This window comes from Pelodiscus sinensis, chromosome 12 (genome assembly GCF_049634645.1).
Source record: "Pelodiscus sinensis isolate JC-2024 chromosome 12, ASM4963464v1, whole genome shotgun sequence".
Lineage (NCBI taxonomy): Eukaryota > Metazoa > Chordata > Testudines > Trionychidae > Pelodiscus > Pelodiscus sinensis.
Window position 1 is genome coordinate 49,240,430 of NC_134722.1, and position 26,547 is coordinate 49,266,976.

The 26,547-nt window shown below is 48.5% G+C and overlaps 1 protein-coding gene across 4 annotated transcripts in view; it reads right to left on the minus strand.

The window, feature by feature from the left end:
* HYDIN (HYDIN axonemal central pair apparatus protein) overlaps positions 1-26,547 on the minus strand; it is a 389,718-nt gene that overhangs the window by 158,119 nt on the left and 205,052 nt on the right. For all 4 annotated transcript variants that reach the window (XM_075940644.1, XM_075940645.1, XM_075940646.1 and 1 more), the window contains 5 exons: positions 23,207-23,359; positions 16,111-16,346; positions 11,455-11,710; positions 4,680-4,823; positions 1,803-1,946 (listed from right to left, as the gene is read on the minus strand). In XM_075940644.1, the coding sequence (XP_075796759.1) occupies positions 1,803-1,946; positions 4,680-4,823; positions 11,455-11,710; positions 16,111-16,346; positions 23,207-23,359 (933 nt within the window). The remainder of the gene's footprint in view (positions 1-1,802; positions 1,947-4,679; positions 4,824-11,454; positions 11,711-16,110; positions 16,347-23,206; positions 23,360-26,547) is intronic.

The following is a 26,547-nucleotide window of genomic DNA, read 5'->3' on the forward strand; positions in this document are numbered from 1 at the left end:
AACTGAAGTGCTAGAGGACGGTGCTTTTTGCCCTGTTGTCATTATGAAGTGGCTATGGTTTACATCAAATTGGTAACCAGGACGTTCTAGGGGTAGGTATCACCATTTTGGTGGGGGAAGGAAACGTGGGTCAAGAAAGAGGGTCAGGAACTCAATTTTCTGTTAATTCCCAAATGAGTCTGAGGTTTGCAAAACCTCAAGCCCCAATGGTTTTGCCCAACCCGCACCAAAGGAAACATTTCTCACCAGGAAATGACGCAGCAATTTCATGCAATACTAGTAACTGTGAAGAGTCAGCGGGCCTGATTCTTCTCTCTCCTGCACTAGCTGTACTTCAGTGTAACTCCACTGGCGTTAATGGAGTTGCTCCTCATTTACACAGCCATGTCAGAATCACCAGGGGGCTAGCTGAGGCAGAAGAGATGCTGGCTGGAGCAGGGTCTGGCTAGGGAGCTGAAGCAAGAGCAATCTATCAGGACTGCTAGGCAAGGGAGTGCTCCTGGCCAGGTAGTGATACTGAGCAAATGGGGGCAAATGCCTCCCTTGAGGTACCTATATAGGTACCTGAATAGGCTCTTCACTTCGGGATTGGCTGGCCCTCGGTTAAACATTGTGGGGTCTATCACAAGACCTTGTGATGGGGCATTGGCCCTACACTGGCCTTCAAGAGGCTAACAGAGTCCTATGGAAGCTGTGTGAAAAGCAGCCAATAGAAGAGGGGCTGCAAGGAGCAGCCACTTAGGGCCTACCAGGCCCACATTAGAAGAGCTGCAGGGAAGAGCAGGGTGAGTTATTCCCTGTAGTTCAAGGAGGCAGTACTGGATGCCTTGCAGGTAGATGGATGGTAAGCACCCTGGACAGAGCAGTACTGGGCAGGCACAGGGGAGTGAGAGAGCGCACCTAGATGCCTGCTATGACTGGCATGCTGATGCTTTGAGGTAAGGGCAAAGAAGGTTCTGAGATTGCGGGGACATGGCCCAGGGAAATGTATTGAGCTGGGGGAGGAGGGGGATGCAGCATTTGGCTGCCATCTACAACATCTCTAGGCTGAGACCTAGAGTAGCGGGTAAGCCCAATCTCCCCCCCACCCCCCCGATCTCCACTGGGGAAGTGGCAGGACATGTGGCTGGACAGTTGATTGTAGGATCCCAGGACGGGGGTAGCATGGCTGGAGGGCTATGGAATAGAGGGCACTGTGCTCCTGAGAGAGATGTAGGTCCAGGAGCAGATATGACAGCAGGCAAGACACCAGCGGGAGAAGGCACACTGATCTGCAGAACTAATCACCAAGATTAGGCAGAGGCTCAGGGTCATCACAAGGTATCACTGAGTGCAGAATTCAGTTCAGCGGGCATAGCATCTTAGTAGGAGAGTCTAAGCCAGGTACACCTTGGTGCCTCTCAGAAGAGGGAATGTCTGTCAGGAAGGTGCTAGAGGATATGCTATGTGTTCCCATGAGACCAGAAGATGAATTTCAGTGGACAACAGGCTCCCCAGTACAGACAGGTACAGAAGAATGAGGATGCCTGATGGCTAGCCCCAAAAGTAGGAATTACTCTGCTGTTCTTCAACCCTCCTAGTCTACCTTAGACCAAGTATATTTCATGCACCCAGAAGTGTGTGCGTCAATAGTTTGCTACTCTTTCAGATTTAACTTAGACCAACAGGCTGATGATCATACAGCATTCATCTCAGTGCTACCTTGAGTGCAATACCCTGAGTGCTTTGGAAACCTACCTGCTCTTTGCTCCTGAGACACAAACACACCGAGGACCCTTGCATGAAACCTACTGTCTGCTTACTTGTGCATCTGCAGGCAGGGTTTGCTGGTCTGTATCACAGAGGACGAAGGGTGCTTGCACGGACAGGAGAATGGTGAGAGGCAGGGAAGAGATGTTCTTTAAGATCAGAGGTTCATACTGCGAAGTCAGGACATCACTTGGGTGCTGTGTAAATGCAAAGCCACGTGATAAAGAGAAACCCCAAGACAACCACATGCCCACTATGACTACTGGGATGCAGGCAGGCAGCTGGGACTGTAAGGGAGATTCCAATACTCCACCACAGCACTGCAGTTCATTTCTCTGGCTTTTGGGGTCTAAGCAAAGTCCAACATTTCTCAACAAATCTTTGTGTGGTCATGACAATGATTGCTTTAAAAGCTTCAGAGGAGTGGCCAAGTTAGTCTGTAACAGGAAAAACTTAAAAAACAACAAATAGTCTAGTGGCCCCTTAAAGAGTAACAAAACATGTCGATGGGATTATGAGCTTTCGTGGGCACAGCCCACTTCTTCAGATGACTGGAGTCAGGATGATGATAAAGCGTTTTCTCTATGAAGCAGGGTGTAGCTTTATGTCGCTGCGTCACAAGAAAAAATAAGGCTAAGAAATAAGGCATAACATGTTTTAACAGAAAGGGTAATTAACCACTGGAACAGCTTACCAAGGGTCATGGTGGATTCTCTATCACTGACAATTCTGAAATCAAGACTGGATATGTTTCTACGAGATCTGCTCAAGCAATTATTTTAGGAACATTCTCTGACCAGGAGCTCAAACTAGATGATCACAAAGGTCCCTTTCTGGCATTGGCATCTAACATCTCCCCCCTTCTGCCTTTCCCCAAATTTCAAAATGTTCCAAAGGTCAAAATTCAAACATCATTATGACCAGCTGTGTAACTGGTCAAAAAAATGGAAAATTTTTCAGTGACAATTTTTGTCAATTACTCCCCCTCCCTGCAATTTCTCACCTCCAGTTTCTCTTCTTTTTTTATTTAATTTCAAAATTCTCACATACCCCAAATTGACAATGCTTGAATTGCCACCAGCTCTATTATTATTAATACTCTGCAATGTCTAGCTCCTTTCTCCCTCAAATGCATTTGCTTTCCAAGCCATAGCATGTGAGGTTGGGAAGTACCGCAGCTCAGTGGGGTCGCGTGCCAGGCTTCCACCTCTCCACCCCCTTCCCCCATGGTGCCAGGCTCCTGGCTCCCCCACACAGTGCTCTAGGACTCTCTGATCCTGGATCATCCATGATGTAGCCAGACCTGAGAGTCCCAGTTTATAGAGGTGAAACCTATATTACTATCCCCATTTTACAGATGGGAAAATAGAAACACAGCTGGACCAAAATCACACAGGAAAGTGCAAGTAGCAGAATGGGGAACAAAACAGTTCTGACACCAAGTCCTATGTTTAACTAACAGACAATACAAAAAGCTTTTAATTCTCAAAATAAATCCTGCCAACCTTACTGAGCTGAGGCAAAAATGTTTCATGCGCATGTACTAGAAAGGGTAGGATCCTGCATAGCTCAGATGCAAAGTGTTTCTATTCTCTCTGCTATAAAGACAAGCTGGCTGAAGGTTTCCAGTCTAACACAGCTGCTGCTGTTGAAACCTGGCATTTCTCTGACATTTATGATCAGATTATATAAAGTAGATAGTGTTGGGGAAGCAAAATGCATTGATCTCAAGCAGTGATAGTGTCATTACAGTCAGTACAGCCAAGTGTATGGCACCAAAGCCAACGCAGAGAGACAGTGGGATAACTAAACCTGAATGTTGAGTCCCAGCAGCTCATTTGCATGGGCTATTCAACAGAAGTGCAGTTCTGCAACATTGCTGGCTGTGGGGAACGCAGAACAGGGATGGACAAACAGGAGCACAGTGGGAAATGCACTTCCCATGATTAGATATCCTGCAGGCTAGGGAATGAAGATGCAAGAATCTAGCTGCAGAGAGGAGTCGGACTGACAGACTTACACGTCCTAACACAGTCGTTTCTTCTATCAAAGTATCTTACAACGTACTGGGGAGATGAGGATTTGGAATCGCACTTGTGGCCGCAGCATCGTCAGTTATGGCACCATCCCCCATGGGAGCTGATTGGTACTTGGTTACTCAACCCACTAACATGCGCCGTTGCCTTGGGAAGGCCACTTGCGGTTTATTTACACTGGAGGTAGGAGGGATAAGTTGCAGCTCAAGGAGACATCCCTGCCAGAGGTGGGACTGAGCTAGGGTAGCCACTTTGGCTGGCCATCCCAAGAATGACCCTGGCCAAGGTGAGAAGCAGGTATTCGGGGCAGTAACTCCTCCCATTGCTTGCGCAGCTGCAGCTGCAGCTACACAGCTGTGTTAAGCATGGTAAGTAAATCACAGTTAGTGCAAGTGTGTCTGCTCCAGCTGAGAATGACACCTTACTGCTCCAGCCCAGACATGCCCTGAGTGTTACTGGTGTGGAATGGAGAGAATGAGCCTTATCTATCCACAGCCACTGGAGCATGGTGGGGAACCATTGACTAATGCTTGTAAAGGAGGCTGACCATGTAAAACACTATTAAAGGCAAAATCCCAGACCCACTGAAATCTTTGCATGCATTTGTGTGTGTGTGTGTGTGTGTGTGTGTGTGTGTGTGTGTGTACACACACACACACCACCCATATCCTCACACACACACCACCCATATCCTTTCACACACACACACACACACACCACCCATATCCTTTCACACACACACACACACACACACACACACACACACACACACACACACACACACACACCACCCATATCCTTTCACACACACACACACACACCCCACCCATATCCTTTCAAACAGTCATTCTGCCGACTACCTATTAAATGCCAGTAGAGAACCTAAAGGTGTACCTTTTCCACTCGGAAAGTGATCTCTTTGGAGGAGAGGTGCAGAATGGGTGCGATGAATTCACATGTGATGTCCACTTTCATTATCCGTTCCTTCCCAGACTGTTTCCCTATAATGGCATGGCAAACCAACCGTTCCTTCACTACCTGCACAAGAAACAGTCACAGCACATCATCAGGACAACACATGCTGGCTGCTGGTACAAAGCCAATGGCTTTCAACTGCACACACAGCTGCCTGTTACCTATTCTTGGAACTGACTGGGTACCATGGCCTATAGCCATGAAGACATACATATCAGTCTGTGTGATTGCCTATGTTTCTTTTCAATATTAAAATGTCCTTAATCCGACAGAATCATAGGGCTGGAAGAGACCTCAGGAGATCATTGATTCCAACCACCTGCTCAAAGGAGAACCAATCCCAACTAAATCATTCCGGCCAGGGCTTTGTCCAGCTGAGACAAACACCTCTAGAGATGGAGATTCCACATCCTCCCTAGGGAATCCATTCCAGTGCTTCACCACCCTTCTAATGAAATAGTTTTTCCTATCCTCTTTGGAACGCCCCTTCAGGAGGTTGAAGGCTGCTATCCAATCCCACTTCACTCTTCTCTTCTGCAGATTAAATAAGCCCACATCCCTCAGCCGCTCCAGTCATGTGCTCCAGTTCCTTAATCATTTTGGTTGCGCTCCCCTGGACTCTCTCCAATGCACCCACATCCTTTCTGTAATGGGGGCCCAGAACTGGACAATACTCCAGATGTGGCCTCCCCAGTGCTGAATAAAGGGGAATAATCACTTTCCTAGATCACTAATGCCATGTGTTCTGCAACTGCCAATTAAGACACTTGTGAGTGAGGTGTTGCTTGACTATAATAAATAAAGCATCAAATGAATATTTTTAGGGTCTATTCGTCTGGCCAAGCACAATGATTTTATAAAACCGGAGGGAACCACTTAAAAAAATGTAAGTGCTATAATAAGGAAAACAGATAGGAAAGGGATCCTGATGCCAATAATCCTGCCCTAAAAAGCATCGCAGAAATTATAGGCAGAAAAGATTCCATGATTCAGTCCGCGCCTCTCCTTGTCAATGCAAGATTCCCCCCTCCTCTGTGTTTGTCTGATCTAGTTCTAAAAGTCCCCTGCCCTGGGGCTCACAATACAGCTCTTGGGAGTCAACCGGCCAGCATAACAATTCTCTTGCCAGGAGATTTCTCTGAGTCACCTTACACTGTCCCATTACACAGTTATCCCCTACGGCACTATTACAACACAATGTTCTTCCTCCTTGGAGCTTGCACCTTCCAGGGGCTCGCTGGAATGGACACAGAACCAAGCTGTGCACCCAGAGCCCATGCCGGGCAGTGAAGATACTGCCACCAACCCACAGCAGCTCCAGCCTGCTCATGCTTTATTTCCCATGCCTGTTGCAGGCACAGACCACAAAATGTCCTGATTCAAGGAGGCTGAGAGGTAGGGGCCACATGGCTCCTCATCTTATGGGAACACCAGGGATGGTCCAGGAAGTGCCTAGGCAACAGTGTGGCTCTCTTGTAGATGTCATGAACATTCCTGTCATAGAACACTAGGACTGGAAGGGACCTCGAGAGGTCATCAAGTCCAGTCCCCTGCCCTCATGGCAGGACCCAGTACTGTCTACCCCATCCTTGACAGACATTTATCTAACCTGCTCTTAAATATCTCCAGAGATAGAGATTCCACAACCTCCCTGGGCAATTTATTCTAGTGTTTCACCATCCTGACCATTAGGAAGTGTTTCCAACCTAAACCTCCCTTGCTGCAGTGTAAGCCCATTGCTTCTTGTTCTATCCTCAGAGGCCAGGAAGAACAAGTTTTCTCCCTCCTCCTTGTGACACCCTTTTAGATACCTGAAAACTGCTCTCATGTCCCCTCTCAATCTTCTCTTTTCTAAACTAAACAAGCCCAATTCTTTCAGCCTTCCCTCACAGGTCATGTTCTCTAGACCTTTAATCATTCTTGTTGATCTTCTCTGGACCTTCTCCAATTTCTCCACATCTTTCTTGAAATGTGGTGCCCAGCACCAGACACAATATTCCAACTGAGGCCTAATCAGCGCAGAGTAGAACAGAAGAATGACTTCTCGTGTCTTGCTCACAACACACCTGTTAATGCAGCCCAGAATCATGTTTGCTTTTTTTGCAACAGCATCACAATGATGACTCATATTCAGCTTGTGGTCCACTCTAACCCCTAGATCCCTTTCTGCCGTACTCCTTCCTAGACAGTCGCTTCCTATTCCGTATGTGTGAAACTGATTTGTTCCTTTCTATGTGGAGCACTTTACATTTGTCTTTATTAAACGTCATCCTGTTTACCTCAGACCATTTCTCCAATTTGTCCAGATCATTTTGAATTATGACCCTCTCCTCCAAAGCAGTTGCAACCCCTCCCAGTTTGGTATCATCTACAAATTTAATAAGTGTACTCTCTATGCCGATATCTAAATCGTTGATGAATATATTGAACAGAGCCGGTCCCAAAACAGACCCCTGCGGAACCCTACTTGTTATACCATTCCAGGAGAATTGTGAATCATTAATAACTACTCTCTGAGATCGGTTATCCAGCCAGTTATGTACCCACCTTATAGTAGCCCCGTCTAAGTTGTATTTGCCTAGTTTATTGATAAGAATATCATGCGAGACCAAATCAGATGCCTTACTAAAGTCTAGGTATACCACATCCACTGCTTCTCCCTTATCCATATGACTTGTTATCCTATTAAAGAACTCTATCAGAGTGGTTTGACATGATTTGTTCTTTATAAATCCATGCTGGCTGTTCCCTATCACCTTGCCACCTTCCAAGTGTTTGCAGATGATTTCTTTAATTACTTGCTCCATTATCTTCCCTGGCACAGAAGTTAAACTGACTGGTCTGTAGTTTCCTGCCCTTTTTATAGATGGGCACTATATTTGCCCTTTTCCAGTCTTCTGGAATCTCTACCGTCTTCCATGATTTTCCAAAGATGATAGTTAAAGGCTCAGATACCTCCTCTATCAGCTTCTTAAGTATTCTAGGATGCATTTCATCAGGCCCTGGTGACTTGCAGGCCTCTAACTTTTCTAGGTGATTTTTAACTTGTTCTTTTTTTAATTTTATCTTTCTAAACCTACCCCCTTCCTACTAGCATTCACTATGTTAGGCATTCCTTCATCAGACTTCTCAGTGAGGACCAAAACAAAGAAGTCATTAAGCATCTCTGCTATTTACAAGTTTCCGGTTACTGTTTCGCCCTCTGCACTGAGCAATGGGCCTACACTGTCCTTGGTCTTCCTCTTGCTTCTAAAGTATTTATAGAATGTCTTCTTGTGTCCCTTTATGCTTGTAGTTAGTTTGAGCTCATTTTGTGCCTTTGCCTTTCTAATCTTGTCCCTGCATTCCTGTGTTGTTTGCCTATATTCATCCTTTGTAATTTGTCCTAGTTTCCATTTTTTGTGACTCCTTTTTTATTTTTAGATCATGCAAGATCTCCTGGTTAAGTCAAGGTGGTCTTTTGCTATATTTTCTATCTTTCCTATGCAGTGGAATAGCTTGCTTTTGGGCCCTTAATAATGTTCCTTTGAGAAACTGCCAACTCTCCTCAATTGTTTTTCCCCCTCAGTCTTGATTCCCATGGGACCTTACCTACTAGCTCTCTGAGCTTACCAAAATCTGCCTTCCTGAAATCCATTGTCTCTAATTTGCTGTTCTCCCTTTTACCATTTCTTAGAATCATGAACTGTATGATTTCATGATCACTTTCACCCAAGCTGCCTTCCATTTTCAAATTCTCAACCACTTCCTCCCTATTTGTTAAAATCTAATCTAGAACAGCTTCTCCCCTAGTAGCTTTTTCAACCTTCTGAAATAAAAAGTTGTCTCCAATGCAGTCCAAGAACTTATTGGATAGTCTGTGCCCTGCTGTGTTAGTTTCCCAACTTATATCTGGATAGTTGAAGTCCCCCATCACCACCAAATCCTGCGCTTTGGATGATTTTGTTAGTTGTTTAAAAAAAGCCTCGTCCACCTCTTCCGCCTGGGTGGACCTTGCTTCTTGACCTGGACTCTGGACCCTGAGCTAGGCTCTGATTTCTGGTATTGATCCAGTGTGTCATTTGACCATGAACTCATCTGTTACTCTTAGCCCCAGGTTTCACCTAGTTCTGACCCTTGGTCCTGACTGCCCTAGTCAGGATCCTGACAGCAAGTCAGTCCCTCCACCCCGCTGACCATTTCATTCTCTTTTTTAGGTCTAATCCAATTAGTCCACATCTATCAGGAAACGAGGTTCCTGTAACTGAACAAAATACACCAGTAGCAGTCCCAACAGCAATGGTCTCCAACAGTTTTAAAAAGAAGATCACTTTTTCAATGTAAGTGCACTGCCAATCTCCCTCCAGTCTCTCCTCTCTGTGTGGAGTTATGGTACAAGAGAGGGGAGGAGGGACACCCTGACATCAGCAGCCCCCTTCACTCCCTGCTCAGCAAACAGGAGCCCCCCAAGGGGAGCTCCGAGCCAGAGGGCAGGAGCAGCATGACAGTGGATGGAGAGGCAACTGAAGGGCCAGCACTTGATAGCTTCCCAGCCAAACCAGTCAGGATCATCTGTCAGAGGCTCCAAGAACTACTAGATGGTGACCACTGCCCAACAGAGACACACAGAAACCAAATTTCTGCTCTCTAGTATGAGCCATGCAGCAGTACAAAACTAAGTTTTCTTCTGCCCCCAGTGGGGAAAGACAGGTCTCCCCACTGTGGCACAGCACAAAATTTCTGCCCCACTAAACCCATAGATCACTGGAGATCTTTCCGAGGGAAGGGTCTCTGCTGTGCTAGCCACAGTCCCAGGAGGGAACAGAGGATCAGCTAGCTAGGGAGTACTCCAGAAACACTCCCCCCAGGAGCTAATAAACAAGCTAATCAACAGTTCCTCTGAAATAGTGTACACAGCTTTGGTCTGCAGTTCTGATGCAGGAGACTCTAGAACAGCTGGACTGGTAACCAGCCTTCTCCCTCTCTGCCTCTTGCACTAGAACCCTGCAGAAGGGCTTCCATTGAGCTAAGGGAGGAGAGGAACAAACTGCATTCCCGCTTCTGAGCCCTCCCCATGCCTCGCACCCAGGGTGCAGGCTCCCTTTCTGCAAGGAAGGTAGAGGAGCATGGGGTGAGTGAAAAGGGATGGTGAGGTCCCTGTGCTGTAATGTGGTATCTCTGCACAAAGTGCCCTAGACTTTGTTGCTCCTTGTCACGTCTCAGTCTCTTTCATCATTCCTGGTTTCCCTCATTAGCCTTAATGAGCCAGGGTTTGGTTCCTTTCTCAGGAGGCTACGGGGCACTGCTTGATGTCCTGGGCCGTCCCTGGGACAGAAGGGCTAGGGCAAACTGTGATGGAAAATACTGATGAGAAATGAGCTTTCAAGTATAATGATCTGTGAGAACAGCCTTTTGGAATGGATGATACCATGCTCTGGCCTCTACAAGCAATGCATTCAGGCTAGCGATTGCCAACAGCACAAAGCATGTTAAACAGATGCTTCATGAAATATCTTTAGAAATGTAAGTAAATGACTGTGCTCGAGGGTATTCCCTCACGAAATAGCCAGGTTTTGATTATTCCCCTCTCCCATTTAATTACCTTGTATTTTTCTAGCAGCTTTCTGCCTATGACCCTAAACACTCCGGACCTTGCCATACTATTTCTTCATCCCTCCTTGCTACCTCAGCACAGGACTCCACCAAGTAACTAGGTGCTTGCCCCGAAGGCAGGTGATATTTTAGCATTTGAAGTAGGGATGTAAAATCCCATTTAAAATGTTAACTGGTTAAATTATATGTTTAATTGGTTAACCAGCCAGCTGCCGAAGGCATGGGCCCGGCCAGGCTGGAGCAGGTACCCGCTCACAGTGCAGCGTGGTGGTACTAGCTGAACCAGGGAGGACCCGCCACACCACACTGCAGGTGGTGGGCTGCTTCAACGCAGCCAGCCTAGGGGGCTGCTCCAGCCTGGCCAAGCACTGGTTAACCATTTACCCCAGTAAGTATGCTGGTACAGCAATGCTTACCAGATAACTGGTTAACAGGCACTTAGAAATGCTTACGCTCCTTCAGTCTGCAGGGAATCCCATTCCTGTCACCGTGCACCAGGCCACAGTGGATGTGGCTCCAGCTCATTAGGGACCTAGACCTTGTAGGGAGCCCTGGATTCCCCCAGCTGGAGCCACGTCCCCTACAGCCTGGTGCAAGTTGACAAGAACGGGACTCCCCGCAGACTGAAGGGGCATAAGCATTACTAAGTGCCTGTTAACCAGTTACCTGGTAAGCATTGCCATACCAGCATGCTTACTCTCTTATGCATTGCTCTGCCTGTGCTTATAGATGTGTCACTTTGCAGTAGCTGTGTAACCATCTGGCAGTATTAAGCCTGTAATAGTAGTGACGTAGTGAGGGATAGTTGCTTTTATGAATCTGACTCTGTCTTGAAGCAAATCCATGACCCTGTTTGGCTATGCTCCTGTGAGGTGACACCCTTTAAATCCCTAATTTGAAAGTTGGATTTATGGTAGCTATAAGAAGAAAAGCCTTAGCAACTAATAGTGCCCAGGCAAGAAGAGCTACTGGTGCTACCATGGTAACTCGTGGCATTATAGCAATTCTTGAAACGGATCATTTTCTAAGATAAATGTCAAGGCACCAGCCTCAGAAACACCAGTGGCAACAATCTAATTGAAATGCTCTTGCACTCTTTTACCTTAGGAGTATCGGAGGAGCCTTCCAGCATCATATCCATGGTCTTGCCTGGAAGCAGCTCCATCCTTAATGGATGAAGCTTAAACACCGGAAAGGCGGTCTCTGGTCTCTGGGAGCATTTCTTGCCCTTGACATTGCTCTTAGCAAGGAAATGGTTATGCTGGCTAAATGGAGGGAAACCTTCTGTCACCCAGTAGAGCTGATGCGTTCGTCGCCCGCGGTTGGTTATCTTGAAGCGATAGCAGCAGGGATCCAGACTGAAAGAACAGCAGAAGGGAGATATATGGAAAGGTTACTGAAGGTGGGCATCTCTACTAGGAAAGAGAAAATGGTTGCTTGTTTGACAGGCAACAAATCAGGACAAACTCGTTTGGGTTCCTTCTTTGACAGCGTCACTGGTTGGGTGGATGGGGGAATGCAGTGGACTTAATAGACCTGGACTTCAGCAAAACTGTTGGCCCAGTCCCATCTGCCATTGTGACAAGTAAGCCGGAGAAACGCAGGCTTGGCAGAACTCCCATTGAGTAGATACACAACTGGTTAAACAGACACAAACAGAGTGACTACGAATGGAATGATGGGAGATTGGAGGAAATTCTCAATAATGGGGTTCCATGGGGGGAGAGGAGGTGTCTCTTCTGAGTCCACTGTTGTGTAGAATCTTTATTAATGACCTGGATGTAGGAATAGAGTACATACTGATCACACCAAGCTGTAGGGGAGGGAGCTGCCAATACTTTGGAGGAGAGAGCTAAAATTCAGAGGAATCTTGATAAATTGGAGACTTGGACTATAGACAAGAGTGAAATTCAACAGAGTACTGCTGAGACTGATCTGAGAGTTGTGGTGCCTCAACGTGTGTCAGCAACGTCATGTAGTTTCAAAAAAAGCAAATGCAATTTTAGGTGGCATTAACATAGGCATAGCATGCAAGTTATGGAAGGTGATAGTACTGCTCTACTTGGTGCTGATTAGGCCTCAGCTTGAAAACTGTATCCGATTTTGGTATCCAATATACAGAATCATAGAACGGGAAGGAGCCTTGAGAAGTAATCAAATACAGTCCCCTATAAACACACTGCAGGACCAAGCATCACCAACACTAGGGATGGACAATTTTTGATCGGGGCCACTCCAAGATTTTGGAAAGTGGCCACGGTCTGCATTTCTCTAGGGAGGGGGTGCAAGGTTTGAAACGGAGATTGGGTGCAGAAGGAAGCTTGGGGTAAGGGATTGAGGCACAGGAGAGGGTGTGGGGTCTGAGAGGAAGTTTAGGAGAAGTAAGGGGTTAGGGGAACCGGGTGCTAGGTCTGGGAGGGAGTAGGGGTGAAGGAGTAAATGTTGACTTGGAAGAGGAGTATAGCAGTGGGTGTGGGGTCTGGGAGGGAATTGTAATCTGGGGCAGTGTGCAGACTAGAGCAGAGGAAGGTGATGACCTGGGCCAGGGAGCTAAGAAGTGGGAGAGGTTGAGGTGACAGAGGCAGACTCTGGCCGGGAGTCACTTACCGTAGGCAGCTCCCAGCCAGCAGCCCAACAGGGTCCCTGAGGCAAGCTCCCTCCTGTAGCAGCCCCAGCCACATGGATTCCCTCCTTGTGCTGCTCAGGGCCGCTTGCCCCTGGGGGGCAAGAGACTTCATGCACACTCCCCGACCCCAGGCCAATCGGGAACCTGGCAGCTGTTTTCAACAGATAGTGGCTCCCTCTACATTCTGCACACTTCTGGCAGGGAGGTGGGGGGAGAAGGAAATTGTATGTGCTCCCCTACCCCCAGGCCAATCATCACAGCTGGAGGGAGGGGAGCACCAAAATCTCCTGTCCCCTGCCCCCCTCCTGGGGCACACGGTACGTAAAGGAACCACCAGTCATTTTGAACAGCTCAAGGCTCCATCTATGCGCCGTGTGCCCATGGCGGCAATGAGAGGGGGAGGGAGACATTTTATGCTACCCCACTCCCAAGCCAATCAGGGACTGGGGGTGGGAGAGGTGAAAAGTCTCTCACCTCAGCCCCTCCACCAAGGGGGGCTGCAGGCCAGATCAAAAGGCTTGGAGGGCCGTATCATGCCCACCCCCGACCGGTATTTGTCTAACCTGCTCTTAGAAATCTCCAGTGATGAAGATTCTACAACCTCCGTAGGCAATTTATTCCAGTGGGAACTCACCCTGACAGGAACTTTTTCCTAATGTCCAACCTAAACCTCCCTTGCTGCAGTTTAAGCCCATTGCTTCTTGACCTATCAGAGGTTAAAGAGAATATTTTTTCTCCCTCCTCCTTGTAACAAACCTGTCGGTACTTGAAAGCTGTTATGTCCCCTCAGTCTTCATTTGTCCGAACTAAAGAATCCCAATTTTTCCAACCTTCCCTCAGAGGCCATGTTCTCTAGAACTTTCATCATTTGTGTTGCTCTGCTCTGGACCTTCTCCAATTTGTCCACATCTTTCCTGAAATGTGGTGCCCAGCACTGGACACAATACTCCAGCTGAGCACAGAGTAGAATTACTTCTCGAGTCTTGCTTAAAACACTCCTACTTATTCATCCCAGAGGAGTGTTTGTTTCCAAAAAGGAAAAAAAACCAAACAAACCAGTGTTACACTGTGGACTCATATTTAGCTTTTGGTCCACTACAAACCTCCCTGGTCTGGCATCCTTGGGATGCGACTGGTTCTGAACCAGGGAATTTGCTGGATTACCCTCCGCTCTCAATCCCTTGCCCTGTCACTGGCCCTCCCCACCCTAGGGGCCCTGGAGGTCCCCATGGCCACTGGCCAGGGTTCCGCTCCATTGGTCACACAGGACTCCTCTCCGTCAGCCAGGCTTTCTTATGAGGGTTGGCTGACCACATTTTCCCTGCATTCTGCCAGCTGGGGTTTCTCTTCACTCTGCCGGCCAGGGCTCTGCTCCACTGACTGGGTTCCACTCTGCCAGATGGGGCTCTGCTGCTATCCCCAGTGTACCAGAGCTCTGCTCCTGGCCACCAATCCCCACTGGTCCTGCAACACTCCTGGCCCCAGCCCACTGGTTTCTCCAGTCCCAGAGCACCCACTGGGTCACTGACAATGCTGGACCAGGGGTGTTGCCAGACAAGGGAAATGTGGAATAGGAAGGTTCAACCCGGACGCTTTTCTGGCTAGTCATTTCCCATTTTGTATGGGAGAAACTGATTGTTCCTCTTTAGGTGGAGCACTTTGCATTTCATAGACTCATAGGCTTTAAGGTCAGAAGGGACCATTCTGATCATCTAGTCTGACCCCCTGCACAGTGCAGGCCACAGAATCCCTCCCACCCCTCCTAGAATAATCCTCTCACCTATGTCTCAGATATTGAAGCCTTCAAATACTTTGAAGGCCCCAAGATGCAGAGAATCCTCCAGCTGTGATCTGTGCCCCATGCTACAGAGGAAGGGAAAAACCTTATTGAACTTCATCCTGTTCAGCTCAGACCATTTCTGCAGTTTGTCCAGATCATTCTGAATCATGACCATATCCTCCAAAGCACTTGCAACTCTCCCAGCTTGGCATCACCTGCAAACTCAATAAGCATCCTCTCTACGCCAATATCTAAATTGTTGATGAAGATAGTGAAAGAACTGGTCCCAAAGCTGATCCCTGTGGAATCATGCCTCATTATGCCTTTCCAGAATGACTGTGAACCATTGATAGTGTGGTTAAGGGGCTGAGAGTAGGGAGTCAGGGGAAGCCCAGCTGCAGCAAATGAGGAGGGCCCAGCTGGAGGCAATAAGAACAGCTCCTAGGAGGAGGAGAGGGAGATCGACCTGCCTGCTGCTCTGGAGGGAGAGCAGTGGAGACCTGACTGCCGGGGGAAGGAAGAAGGCTCCCTGGAAGAGGGCAGGACTGGGGAGGCTATGGCAGGATCAACCCAGGCTACCCGGCCTGAGGCCCAGTGCTGCAAGGAGGCAGTCACAAAGGGCCAAGGCTAGCATGGAGGCAGCCCTAAAAGGCCGGACTGTGAAGGAGTCAGCTGTGGCTAGCACAGAGTCAGGAAGACAGGGGGAGCTTGAGCCAGCGAAGCCCCAGGCCATAAGACCAGGAGGCAGTGTTGCAGGAGGCAACCGGGCAAGCAGAGGCGTGCCTGTGGCCAGGGAGGAGGGGCCTAGAGATACTGGGAGGGGGGCTCTTAAGGGACTGGCAGTGGGCCACTGAGGCCAGGACGGCGTGGAGGGAACTGGTGTTCCCAGGGCAGAAGAACTGGGGGTCCTAAGGAGTAGGGAGGACCCTGGAGTAAAGAACAGTAATGACACCCCCCTGAAAGGGGGCGCGGACTAAGAACCGAGTGGTCACTGCCGGAGGGCAGTGCCCCGAAGACCTACACCACACCCAAAGGGGGCGCATTGGTGGCAGAACAGCCAGCTACTTCCCCCAACAGCCATCCGGAGGGAAGACGCCATGTGAAAAAATGAGCGAACCCGCTACAATAGCTACTCTCTGGGAACGGTTCTTCAGCCAGTTATGCACTCACCTTATAGTAGCCCCCTCTAGATTGTATTTCCCTAGTTTATTAATGAGAAGTCTCAATGGAAGCAATGCCCTTGTAGCTTCAATCTTAGGGGACTAGAATAAAAATCCTTGCTAGGGTTTTTTATTCATCTCTATGGAGATGAAGGTGCACAGGAAAAGGTGAGAGCCAGAGAGATTACCTACCTGAAGTGTGGTCCCAAGTTGATTGCTGGAGCAAAGGGTTTGTCTGTGACAATTGTGGTACCGATGCCAACAGCCTGGACTGGGATCACATAGGTATTGCTGTTTTGTATGAATAAATGCACCTGGTCTTGGAATTTCACTGTGTCATCCAAGTTCGCAATCAGAGTCAACGATACCTCCGCCTCTGGGGGAAGTACACCTTCACTGGGCTCAATTCTCCATGCGTGACTATGAGCCTGCAACAAGAGCCAAAAGCAGTTGTTGAATAGATGAGAATAGAGTCTCAATGTATCTGTGGGGCACTACAGAGTACAATTAAAAGAAAAAGAAAGCAATGCTGGGTAAGGAAAAAGCATCTTGGGCTGAAAAAAGGGAGGGAGAATAAGACAGAAAATATCTTAATGCCTCTATATAAAGCCATGGTATGTCCACATCTTGAATTCCACATACAGATGTTGTTGCCTCATCTCAAAAAAGATATATTGGCATTGGAAAAGGTTCAGAAAAGGGCAACAAAAATGATTAGGGGTTTCGAAGGGGTCCCCCATGAAGAGAGATTAAAAAGACTTAGACTTTTCAGCTTAGAAAAGTCAGCTTAGCTGCCTGGTAAGCTAGAGAGGGTACCTGACACAGAGCAGGGATGGGGAAAGGCAGGCAGAGCTGGGAAGGTCTGGCCAATCAACTCCCCCCCCCCCCCCCAGGCTGAGGGCTTGCTTTCAAGGCCTATAGGGTACTGGGGCTGCAGGAAGGCAGCCAGGGTAGGAGAAGGCAGCAGGTCCACATTCCCTTGCCAATGATGAGTGGCCATTTCAGACTGCAGTTTACCCCTGAGGCAGGGGTAGATGATGACTAGCCATGTATCACAGAGGAAAGGAGGGTATAGGGGTTCCTTGGGAGGGGAGGACCCCAGAGTGTGAGAAGGGGCACTGTGGGCTGAGAGGGACACGCGGCCTGAAGTAGCGCAGAAAAAGGCAGGTAACTGAAGGAGAGTCACTGCCTAACAGGGTGTTCCAGGGCTGGAAGAGCTAAGTCCTGGATAGACCAGCAGGAGGCGCTGCAGTGGTGAATCTCATACCCTTACGCATCCCACATAATAATGGAGGCTGAAACCACATGAGGGCTGTTGTAATAACTGAGGTCTAGCAGGCCTATGGGAATCACGAGCCAAACGGTAGGAAAGGAGGTAAAGGCTCAGGAACTATTACAATGTCCTGTTACATCAGAACAGTTGAAGAAAGTTTTCAGAGCGAGCCAGAAAGATTGAATACATGTAAACAGAGGGGCTGCATCTACACTGGCAGGATTTTGCAGAAATACTTTTAACGGAAACGTTTCTCCGTTAAAAGTATTTCCAAAAAAGAGCATCTCTATTGGCAAGTGCCTTTGCGCAAAAGCATCTGTGCCCAGTATAGACGCAGTTTTGTGCAAGAAAGCTCTGACAGCCATTTTCGCCATCGGGGCTTTCGTATGCAAAAAATTCCTGTCCCTGTCTACACTGGCAAGAGGGCTTTTTCCCCCGAGCGGGAGGTCAGAGTTCTTGCGCAAGAGCACTGACAATCTTACATTAGATCATCAGTGTTCTTGCACAAATTCTCGCAGCCAGTGTAGACAGCTGGCAAGATTTTGCACAAAAGCGTCCACTTTTATGCAAAATCTTGCCAGTCTAGATGCACTCAGGGGGTTTCCTGATGTCACTCAATGTGTGTGTGTGGGGGGGGGGGAGTTTCAGGTGACACTTTGCCCGGGAATCTGAACAAAGGAGGTGGTGACCAATTGCAGGGTGGGGGAGGGTGTTTTTCTGGATGGCTCAGGGAGAAGGGAGCCTAGCTGGCCTGGGAGTCCGGGCAAGGGGCCCAGATGTGGGGCTCAGCCATTCCCGCCCCAACCCCAACCCAAGAGAGGTTGTACTGGCTGCTCCTGGTTCCTGTAACAAGTCTGCGCTATGTTGTGTCTGTGTAACAAGTAAACCGTTTACTTGCTGGCTGAGTCCTGGTGACTCCACATGGGGGGTGCAGGGCCCAGTGACTCCCCCCACTCTGACAGCCATACTGCCCCATGGACTGGAGCCAGAATAGACTAGGCTGCTGGACTGTACTGCCCTCTTGATAGTGCCTATACATGGGGGTGGGGGACATGATTACAGGGTGGGGCTGCCCACCGGGTGTCCCCCTGCGTGACCATAAGAGACAGCGACTCCGGTTTAAAACACTTTAGAGTTGGGCAGGTTCCCGTTGACACTTTTGGCAACGTGGGTCTATATGCTTGTCACAGGGCAGACTCACCACCATGGTGCCTCCAGCCGGCAGCCCTGGGAATTAGCTCGTCGACTCGCTGGACACCTCCCTCTAGCTGGTGTCTCCCCGTGTTCTCGCTTCCCCCTCTAGCCCAGAGCTGGGTCACTCTTCAGGACACAGCCCTGCAGCAGGGACCGCACCAGTGTGTCTGCGCCCCCTTTCGGGGGTGCTGTTTATCCAGCTTCACACTCCAGCGTCCTCCCCTTGCCAGGGGCCCCCAGTTCTCCTCCCAGGGAACACCCAGCTCCCCTGTCCCCACCTTGCCTCAGTGACCCACTGCCAGCTTTCACCTAGCCCCGCCACAGGGGCAAACTGCATCTGTAATGGCCACTCCTCCTGGGCAAAGGGGTGTGGACCTGCTGTCTCTGCCTGCCCTGGCTGATTTGTGTCCATTCATTCTTTCCCATAGCGACAGTTCAGTTTGTCCAATATATATTGCAGTGGGGCATTGCTAATATTGGATGGCATAGATCACATTAGTGGATGTGCAGTTAAATGAGCCGCTGATGTGGTTGTATCCAGTGATGAAATCACTTGTATAGATGTGTGCGCAGCATTGGCACCAGGGTTGCTTGCAGGGGTGGGTTACTGGAGGCTTATGATGTAGGTGTGTGGCGTGGTTACCAGAAAGGGTTTGTTTCAAGTTGGGGGGTATCTGTAAGCGAGAATAGGCCTTTTCCCCAAGGCCTGTGAGAGTGAGGGGTCATTTTCCAAGATAAGTTGTAGATTGCGGATAATGCGTTGGAGGGGTTTAAGTTGTGGACTGTAGGTAACGACAAGTGGAATTCTGTTGTTTTCTCTTTTGGGTCTGTCTTGAAGTAGTTCATGTCTGGGTACTTTTTTGATGCTGTCAATCTGTTTTTTCACTTCACCAGGTGGGTATATCAGTTTTAGGAATGCTTTATATAGATCCTGCAGGTGTTTGTCTCGGTCTGTAAGGTTGGTGGAGCGTGTCCGATAAGCCTAATATACAGATCCTTTACATGACACACAGATGTCAGCAGTAATAAGCACATAAAAGGGCCCCAAGGAGGCAGAGCAACAGACAAAGAGGCTACGTCGACACTGGCATGATTTTCCGGAAATGCTTTTAACGGAAAAGTTTTCCGTTAAAAGCATTTTTGGAAAAGAGCATCTAGATTGGCAGGACACTTTTCCGCAAAAGCACTTTTTGCGGAAAAGAGTCTGTGCCAATCTAGACGCGCTTTTACGCAAAAAAGCCCTGACTGCCATTTTAGCCATCGGGGCTTTTTTGCACAAAACAGTACTGTGCTGTCTACACTGGCCCTCTTGCGCAAATGATTTGTGCAAGAGGGCTTTTGCCCGAACGGGAGCAGCACAGTATTTCCACAAGAACACTGACAATCTTACATGAGATCGTCCGTGTTCTTGTGGAAATTCAAGCGGCCAGTGTAGACAGCTGGCAAGTTTTTCCGCAAAAGCAGATGATTTTGCGGAAAAACTTGCCAGTCTTGACACAGCCACAATGTGTGTGCAGTGATAAAAAAATAACTCGTTTGCTAATAAATCTTTCCTTTTCTGCAGCGTGGGAGAAAACACATTCATTAATTAATACAAACATTTTGCATTTGCCAAGGTGGCAACATCATCAAACAGTTGAGGAAAAAGGAGAAGAAAATGACAACACAAAGAAGGAGAAATAACCACTGGACACATCATCTTCCTGGTTAAACCTCACCACTTCCTTGAGTTTGACCTATTTCTCACGACCTTTTTATTCAAGAAGCAAAACTTGTCACTGAGTTCAAAGGACTTTCCTGACTTTCTTTTAAAGAGCTATATTAAAGAGCCAGGGAAAGAGAGCCTGGAAGAATAAAGAATGTTAAGTGCTGCGTGGCATTTAGCTTACACGAGCAAGGAGGCTCAGCTCCACGACTCACAGGCCCACAGATACTGGGTTGATGGGGAAGGGGGTGGACAGATGGAATACTACACATATTCTAGATATGCTCTCTCTAGTGTCAAACTCCTACACATCAAAACACAAAACAAGAACTGTCCACAGTGCACCATCCACATAGGGAGCTATCCACCAGCCATAAGAAGTGTTCCAGTTGTCCAGTGCAAAGCTTCCTGCTGTCATTGTTAGCAAAACTAAGGCTCACAAAATGTTCTGCTCACCAGCAAAAAAGGACACGCAGAGGGATTCCCACACCTCGTTTCATAGCAGGAGTATGCCATGCTGGTTACACTCAAGGAAACTCTCTCAGGCCAAACACAGTCTGGCACAAGACTCCTTGACCTCCTCACCTCTGGCAGTCCAAGAAGCTGCTCATACAAACCTCCCCATCAGCTACTTCCTGAGCAGGTGCTGAAGTTACTCCCCTGCTCACTCAGAACCTAGATAGGCCCCAAGATATATCTACATTGCAGTCACAGGCGTGATTTGCAGCTTGTGTAGACACACACATTGAAAACAGAAGGGAGGACATGATGGCAGGGCTTCTGAATGGGCTGCTCAAGTTAGTACATACCCAGGACAGCCAGGTGGGCACCTGCAGCCTGCAATGAAGCTCATGCTGCTGTGATCTCACTGCTATTTTTAGCCCGCTAGTTAGACAATAGCTAGGGCTGGTACATCTGCAAAAGGTGCAAATCACACCCACAGCTGCAGGGGAAATAGGCTGGAGTCATCTCTTGATACTGTGGAGCTTACAAAAATATTTCCTTAGATGAAGAAGAATGATAAAGGACATCTCATCAAAACAGTAACGAGGAAAAATTATGCCTAACCTAGGGAGACAAGAGAACCATGGCAGAGACAGCGTCACTATGAAGCAACCAGCGAAAACTGGGAAGTGACCAATGGACAGAAGGTTGCAAACTCCAAACACAGAGCATGACATCCTTTCTGGCCGGGACATACTCAGGTCTGTTTTAACACTTCAGAACTCCCCTGTAGCTTGTCAGGCTGAAAAGGCTGACTGAATTGAGCTGTCTGTCCCTACAACATTCCCCAACACCACAGAAATAGTCTGCAAATTCCAATGCCACACAACACAAAGACACTGCAATGCATTCTCAGCTTTTCAGCATTATGTATCTTAACTGCAACGTCTTCTATGCAGCAACTGAGCTGCCAAAACTCCCAATGGGAGTAACACCAACAAACATCCATCTCAGCTTGTAGTCAGACAGGAACCCCCTTGTAACATCCATTTTTGCTTGCCTGGAGCATGCAGGGCACACAGAGCAGAAGGCCCAGGCTGTGTGACCGTGAATGGCTGTAAACAGAGATACTCCAATTGCTGACTAAGAGGCTGCCAAGGGGTGCCCTTGACTTAACCCATATTGATACGAACACACAGCCATCCGCGGGGGGAGGAATCTCTCGCCCAGTAAAAAAATGTCTAGTACTCACAATTTAGTTATCTCTCTTGCAAGTGTCAATTAACTTGAAACTTGCTTGTAAGAACTGGCGCCACAAAACGGACCAGTACAATTCGGCATCTTAGCTAAGAAAGAGGATACGGGCCCCCAGGGGTATATAGATGGGTCCAGCAGCGCATTTTCTCTGAGTGTCAATCTACCATCTATCTGCTGGTCGGGTTAGGTGTTTGATCTCCCGAGGTTCCAAGGGGACGCCCACCTCGTATTCGTCTTTCCTAGGAATTGAGAGACCGGCCCTGGCCTGACACGTTGGAGTCGAGAGGCACAGAAAGGGGTAAAAATTGTACCTGGATGTGGTCCTTTGCTTAAGTATATATATACATAGACTTAGAGCTCTTTAAAGATTAAGCTGTCACTTGGTACCATTATTTCTATTTTCTATCTTTACCTTTTTCCTGTGATCATTTTTAAGACCTATATATATATATTTGCTAGCATTTAAGAAATAGAGCAATAGCCATTGTAACCATATGCTTTTATAAGTCTTTTAATAAACCTGTAACTGTTTAAGCTTTAACCTGACTCCTCCAGTTGCTGTAACAGAACCAAGCACAATTTAAAAGAACTTCAGCTGGTCATAAAGGGACAGACATAGGGAGAGCTTGGGCGTTTGGATCTGTGTCACTCCCAGGTGACAAGATCCGTTGGGGCACCTTTCCAGCCTTTCCCAGGCTGCCCGCTGCGAAGGAACTTTGTGTTCTAGCAGCTAAAATCTAAGGTGTAATAAGCTCTTCCTATATAACGGGGCGTCTGTTGGCCTGCTGGCCACCCTCTGCGATGGGACCCCGGTCCTAGCAGTAAAGACACGGACGTTAAACCTTTTCTCGGAAGCATACACACACACACTGCCCTGACCGTTGGCTGACACAGCTCCCCACTGGTATTCTGTGGACGATCCCTTGCATTCACCTCCCCATTGGTAATCTGTGGATGATCCCTTGATTTCTGTTTCCCATACAGCTAAAAGCTTTGTGAGCAAATTTTGAAACAGAAGCCAAGGTCAATGTGTACAGTCCAATTGAGGGATCTAAGCGTAAGTGCTTACCTTTCAAGAACAAAGGGATAAGATGTCATCTCTTATACAGGTACATAAACATGATTAGCACAGCTAAACTCCCGGCACTATATCAAGAGAAAGGTTATAAAGAAGATCATATGCCAAATTCTGCTTTTAGTTACATCTATGAGACACCACTGACACTAAAAGACTTATGCAGGTGCTTCTCAGAGCAGACTCAGCCAGCCACTTTGTGGAATTCAGTTATGCCCATTTCGTTATCTCTTTGAGCTCATTTTAGGAGAATGTGGTATATAGTTCAGTCACAGACTATTAGAAACTATACTTTCCAAGCTACACCTTCATTATAAAATAGTCCCAATCATGCACTTACCATCTGTGCCCGAAATGGTGCAGGAATAACAGTCTGATTGGAGAGGTGGAGTGTACGGGAAGCATCCTTTAGAACCCGAATACTGCCGAAATCTATCTGATCGGGGTCCACGTAGACAACTGGGCCTTCGCCAACAGTCACCAAATAGATCTTCTGCTCCAGGAAAAAGAGGGAAACAAAACCAGGGAAAGCTGCAATGGGCCAGCCAGTTCTCATGGATTTCTACACCCTGGGACACAGAGCAGTAGGGAACCACAAGAGTAGACCTGGGATTCTGAGCAATCTTCATAGGAAGAAGGCTATCCATTCAGAACAGTTATCCTTCTGCCTATTTGCCTTGTTTCCACCAAACCAACTGCATTTGTCCTGCAGAGCCCACCAGTACCTATTCACCTCTCCCTCCTCTTTCCCTTTGATCATTGCCATCCCATCTTATTCCATCTCATCATTTCCCCGTCCTTCCATCCAAGGCTATGTCTACACTCGCGGCTTCTTGCGCAAGTACAGTTGTTCTTGCACAAGAATCTGCAGAGCGTCCACACTGCCCGCCCGCTCTTGCGAAAGTAAATTTACAGTATGGCGTGGTAAGAGAGGGCTCCTTGTGCAAGAGCTACACTCTTTTTTGACAGGTGTAAGCCCTCTTGTGCAAGAGCTCTTGCGCAAGAGGGCAGTGTGGACGCTCAGCAGGGATTTCTTGCGCAAGAGAGCATCCACACTGCCATGGGCGCTCTTGCGCAAAAGCACAGCTCGCACATGGCAATGTGGACGTTTTCTTGCGCAAGCATTCTTGTACAAGAACACTTGCGCAAGATATTCTTGCGCAAGAAGCCGCGAGTGTAGACATAGCCCAAGTGTTTTGGCTTCCATGCCCCCAGCACTGGCAAATGAGAACCACCTCCATCAGAGATATACTGGTGTGTGTGAATCAGACACTTCGGTTTTAAAGTCTTTGGACCAGAGCTCAGATCTTACTTGCCTCTGAAGTGCCATGAACTTTATTGATATTAATGTTGTCACCTGAGCTGTAACCATCTATCCTGAATAGCTATGGCCATGTCTTCATTGTGGCTCAGCCCCAGAAGTTACAGAGGGGCAGGATGGAATGGTGGTCTGTTATCCAATCAAGCAGTCAAAGGTTTAAATGTTCACACCAGTATTTTTGTAGTAAGCTACATACGACACAGGGAGCAGGTCACAGGCAGTCAGACCTATCGGTCAAAGCAGTTGTGATTAGGCCTAGTAGTCAGATCAGGAGTCAGGAACCAAAATCAGCACCAGAGCCAGGAATTAAGCCAAGGATCTTACCAGTATTGGTAGCCAGGGTGGGACTCAGCAGCAGAAATCTGGGACAAGGCAGGAGGGTAGGAATGCAGGATTAAGGCAGGGCTCAGGAATCAGGGAAGATGACAGGATCCAATGTAGCAGCCACCCAGGGATTCACTTAGTTGCTGAAAGTCCTTTGCCTCCATCTGGCTTAAATAATGAGTCTGAGCCAATCAGAGAGGCCACAGATCACCACCAATTGAGATCTTCATGGGTAGTGCCTAAGGTGAGCACCTTCCCTGCTGCTGCTGTCAGATAATGGCTGAGAGCTGAGGCCAGCCTACGGACCCACAGGCCTGGGGTTCAAGACATGAAATTCCCTCCTACCCACTCCTAAAATGAAAAATCCCTCCTAGAGGCAAGATGTTCTGTGACGCCTGGAAAAGCCAAGTGTGTGATTCAGACACAAAGTTCCAGTCTATCCTGTAGGGCCCTCTGAATGATATCCAGCTCTAGCAGCTCCCAGTTCCACTCATCTGGAAAGAATGCCATCAAACCCCAGTGCAAGCTGCATGGGTCCCTACACCCGCCCAATCAGACTGCTTAGGGGCAACATCCAACAGCTACCAGGGCTCACCTGCCTTCACTGCAGACTTGCAGGGGCTGTTTCCCCAACAGGCTGGCGAGAGCAGGGATGTGAGAAGGAAGCCCATTTACCGACTCATGTCCCAGCTCTGGACAGTTTGCTTATCTCCAGCACTCAGAGAAAGAGCAGGATTGGGGGGCAGTGTGGCAGAAGAGGATGGGGCTTTCCCTTCTCGAAAGAGCCACACTGCTGGGAGAGTTCGTGACATCAAGGATTTTCACGCATACCTTTTGCATTCTAGGCCTTATTATGAATGGAATTATTAGGAGAACTTGTATTTGCCACTCTGGCCCTGAATACAGTTGGGAAGCAATACTCTGCTACTTTAATGTTTGGAAGTGATGCCTTTTTAATAGAGAAAACTGAAGAGGACAAAAACATGCAAGAAAGAGTCCCTGTAGAATGTGCATTGAAAGCACAGCTACATTTTTAATATGCTGTTCCCCAGCAGAGCAATAAATGTTAGCATGTGTCCTGCCAGGGTGTTAAACTTAGTGTTCTGTCCTTCGTTTTCTATGGAACATCCAGTCAAGTCAGGCAGACAAGCCACCCAGAATTCCTAGCTGTACTGGACAGGTACACTTGCTGGATATACAGGCAGTCCCCGGGTTACGTACAAGATAGGGACTGTAGGTTTGTTCTTAAGTTGAATCTGTATGTAAGTCGGAACTGGCGTCCAGATTCAGCCGCTGCTGAAACTGACCGCCAGTTCCGACTTACATACAGAATCAACTTAAGAACCCCAAGCGTCCCCAAGTCAGCTGTTGCTGAAACTGATCAGCGGCTGATTCCAGGAAGCCCGGGGCAGAGCAACTCTGCCTCGGGCTTCCTGTAGTCAGCGCTGGTCAGTTTCAGCAGCGGCTGAATCAGGACGCCTGGGGCAGAGCACCTGGGGTGCTGCTGGGTTGCTCCAGTAGCGCCGATCCGGCGCTACTGGACCAACCCAGCAGCACCCCAGGTGCTCTGCCCCAGGCGTCCTGATTCAGCTGCTGCTGTAACTGACCAGCAGCAGCTGAATCAGGATGCCTGGGGCAGAGCAGCTGGGATGCTGCCGGGATGGTCCAGTAGCGCCCAGAGCGGCGCTGTGGGACCAACCAGAAGTACCCCAGCTGCTCTGCCACAGGCGACGGAGAAAAGCCTAGTCTGCTGGGCGGGGCGTACTAGCTGCGCACCCCCCCCCAGCAGACCAGGAAGACGCGGGCGGCGGACCGAGACGCACCGCGGTCCCGCCGCCCGGGTCCTCCGCGGCTTTGCTCCCAGTCTCCCTAGTCTTCTGGAGACCAGCAGACCAGGGAGACAGGGAGCAAAGCCTCTGAGGACGCCGGCAGTGGGACAGCCGCAGCTCGCCTGGGCTGCCCCCCTGCCGGCTTCCCCCGCGGCTTTGCAAAGCCTCGGGGGAAGCCGGCAGGAGGGCAGCCCAGGCGCGCCCCTT